The sequence below is a fragment of the Camelina sativa genome, chromosome 1, assembly GCF_000633955.1.
Source record: "Camelina sativa cultivar DH55 chromosome 1, Cs, whole genome shotgun sequence".
NCBI classification, from domain to species: Eukaryota; Viridiplantae; Streptophyta; class Magnoliopsida; order Brassicales; family Brassicaceae; genus Camelina; species Camelina sativa.
Window position 1 is genome coordinate 22,873,493 of NC_025685.1, and position 3,387 is coordinate 22,876,879.

At 29.1% G+C, this 3,387-nt stretch overlaps 1 protein-coding gene across 1 annotated transcript; it reads left to right on the plus strand.

Moving 5' to 3' along the window:
- On the plus strand, nucleotides 1,064-3,372 carry LOC104702184 (protein SPEAR1). Its single transcript, XM_010418015.2, has 5 exons — nucleotides 1,064-1,441; nucleotides 1,981-2,076; nucleotides 2,408-2,448; nucleotides 2,716-2,791; nucleotides 3,156-3,372. Exons 1-5 carry the CDS (start codon nucleotides 1,211-1,213, stop codon nucleotides 3,258-3,260), a joined length of 549 nt encoding a protein of 182 aa, XP_010416317.1. The 5' UTR covers nucleotides 1,064-1,210; the 3' UTR covers nucleotides 3,261-3,372.

A 3,387-nucleotide genomic window follows, 5' to 3' on the forward strand; every position in this document is an offset into this window, starting at 1 on the left:
TGTCATGCCATTGATTTTAAATAATTATTAGTTAAAAAATATTTTCTTTCTAATAAATTATGGATGAAAATTACATAGCTGATAAATTAATAAATTTTACTACTTCATATTTTACAAAATAATAATGCAAATACAACAAACAAACAATATAAAACTGTAATATAAGTCAAAAATAAAATACTAAAATAATTAGTAGTCAAAAAAACATATATAGATTTACAGAACAATTAAAAATGAATATTATCTCAAAACTTTTATTATTCTATTATAATTTTTTTTAATGTTATAAAAAAATAACATATATAATAAAATACAATAATTTTCAAAAATAATTAGTATTCAAAAAAACATATATATATTTACAAAAAAAATATAAATATTATCTTAAACAAAATATTTTTTTTAAAAAAAAATCTAACAATAATTTTTATTATTATATTATAATTTTTTAAAAAATGTTGATCCGTGCTTTAAGCACGGGATATTTTCTTAGTATATATATATATATATATATATATATATATATATATTAGCATAACATTGATTATATATTATAATGGTCAATAATATACGAAAATATTATAATAACAATCAAACTATATTCGTTACGTGGGTCAATATGAAAATATTAGTTTAATAAGTCCGATTTAATATAATATAATATGAGTTTCTCGATTAGAGCATGAATAATAATTATATGAAAGACAAGGAGAGCTGAATAATTTAGATCGAATCAACATTGAAGTCTTTTGTGTTAGAAGTCATCCAAAACCGAGAAATAGTTAAGAAAATTAAGCTAATCATCCATATTATTTTATTGCACAATTATTGTAATTAATTAAATTGTAAACTAATTAAAAATAAAATAAAAAGAAAGTTGCAAAATCAAAATAAGGGCATAAATTCTACGTAATGTAATGTATTTGTGTGCGTGGCGTATCTATTGAAATCTGGACAAAATCTGATCCAGCGATGCAGTAGTTATACTAAGGGTTTTTATTTTATCTTATAAATTTAAAATAAAATTATTTTTTAGAAAGCTTATAAAAAATGCGAACACCAATTCACCATGAAAGAGATCTCTCTAATTTCTTAGCTCAAAGCAAAGACAAATCATTTCTCTCTTTCTCTCCATAGAGAAGACTCTCTCTCTCTCTCTAGTTTTCTTGATTTTTTTCTGGTGTCCTTTAAGACGATCAAGCTAGGAAACATGGGAAGTAGTTTCTTTGGTAGACCAAACATGGGAGGGTCTTCGCCATCTTCATCGTCTCCAACGTCGTCTTCTTCTTCTCCGGCGACAAGAAGAGGGAAAAAGAATGGCTCAGAGAAGCCCAAGCAGCCACAGAGAGGTCTCGGAGTAGCACAACTGGAGAAGATTAGATTACACGGCGAAATTAGTTGCAATAGCTTCAACAATTATAACCCTTCTTTGTATCCTCAGGTAACATATACAGTCACTTCTTAATATAACCAAGAGATTCCGATACGACACGTAGTTTCAAAATTTAATTAAGACAACCACGGGTTGGGTTAACAGGAACATAGATATGAGCCATTAAACGTCCACTAACTAAGACCCCATAAGTTGGTTAACATAGTAGGTTTTGCTTTTATCTGATCATCAGATCCTTTTACAAAAACCGACCAAGTTTTTATTCATTGTCCCATGGCCTTTTGATGTTTGACTACTTAATCGCAATTTCCATTATAGACTTCTTTTTTCTATGGATTCAGTTAAGCATATGGAATTAGTCAGTTGAAATTCTATTTACAATAGATCTCGTATAACCTGTATACCTTATGTTATTGTAAAGCTCACGAGGGCAGTTTCCACATATTTCTTAAGATCTACACTTCATAAAATTTATGAAATAGATTAATTTACTGGATTTGTATAGTTATCGATCTAATTCCCTAATTTTCAAGAGTATATTTACGTTTTATATTAATTAAAACTTCGTATGTAAATGTGATATATAGGAGGATGTGAGGATGCAAGGATATTCATCCATACCATCACCATCACCATCACCATCACAATCTTCGGCTCCTTACGGTTTCTATCCAAACATGATGGTGTAGTTACTTTCCCTTTAATGCTGTATATGTGTGCCTTTTGTAGAGATGATATTTTGTTATATTCAGCAACATATATAGGTTTTGGGTATATGAAGAAGAATAAAGTACTTAACTCCCTAATATCATTAGTTTATTAATTTGAATATCACATAGGGAAATATTCAACAAGATTTGGCCGATCATGTTTCCATGTTTCACAAAACTCATTTCAAACAATTATAAAACAAAACAAAATATATAATGTAAAAGATTCTCAAAAAAAAAAAAAAAGTATAATGTAGACCAAAAATATCAACTACTAACGGTTTATTATTTCTGCTCTTTGCAGATGGGAGTACACAGAGATCAATACGAAAGAGCAAACATGAGGTAGGGCCATTTCTACCCCATGGCAGAGTAGGCAAATGCCATGGGTCCATCCCAAATATTAAAAAAAAATTTTAAGCAAAAAGATCCAATTTTTTCAAAAAAAAAATTTATTAAAGGTTTTTAGGTTTTTTAAAAATTTGACAGAGGTCCCATATTTGTTTAAGACGGGGCTGGGTACGTACATAATCACTTATATGTGTAGGTGTATGTGTTATAAGTTTTGTATTGTCTTAAAAATAGCTTCATTTTTGTTTTTTGTTCAAATAGTTGGAACCCAAGCCACGGCATCTTGGAGAGCCAACATTCTTTCGAACCAAACATCACCAGACGTTTCTTAAACGAGGTACTTTCTCTATACCCTCAAACATATATGCAGCATATGTGTCAAAATTAGTAATAGTGTGTCACATGATCAAATCTTCAACTAATTAAGGGGTCGAATTGGTAGCTAGTATACACGTTCATACACATGTCAATGTCATTAGTTTAAAAAATTAACCAATCAATTTCTCTTATCTTGAAAGTTGAAATAGGAATTTTTTTTTTTCGTTATACGTCGTTCATGGTAGCCATATATATATTGTTCAATGTAGTTATGTCATGGTTAAATGATGGTTGACATGATTTAAAGTGTTAATAAGTCGTAGATGGATTTGTATATAAGTGATTCTAGTAATAACAAAAAAAAGAATTGTCTAAATATATAGGATCCAAGTTCGACAAGGCGAAGTAAATCTTTGGGATCTGGAAACCAAAACTCGGGATCGAGTGAAAATCAAGAGCTAGATTTGGAGTTGAGATTGTCACTTTGATCATTATTTTTGTAATAGTTTGGTTAAAATAAAAAAGAAGTCGAATCATTTCAATTTGTAGTCTTTATATCGTAGGGGTATGTTTAAAAGTAATGGAGAGATTGTTTGTACATTTTGGGGGGGGGGG

Excerpts from the sequence above, each read along its gene's own strand:
- LOC104702184 (XM_010418015.2), top strand. The coding sequence starts at position 1,211 with ATGGGAAGTAGTTTCTTTGGTAGACCAAACATGGGAGGGTCTTCGCCA. Across the intron at positions 1,442-1,980 it reads ACCCTTCTTTGTATCCTCAG|GAGGATGTGAGGATGCAAGG; the intron begins GTAACATATACA and ends TGTGATATATAG. Across the intron at positions 2,449-2,715 it reads TACGAAAGAGCAAACATGAG|TTGGAACCCAAGCCACGGCA; the intron begins GTAGGGCCATTT and ends TTGTTCAAATAG.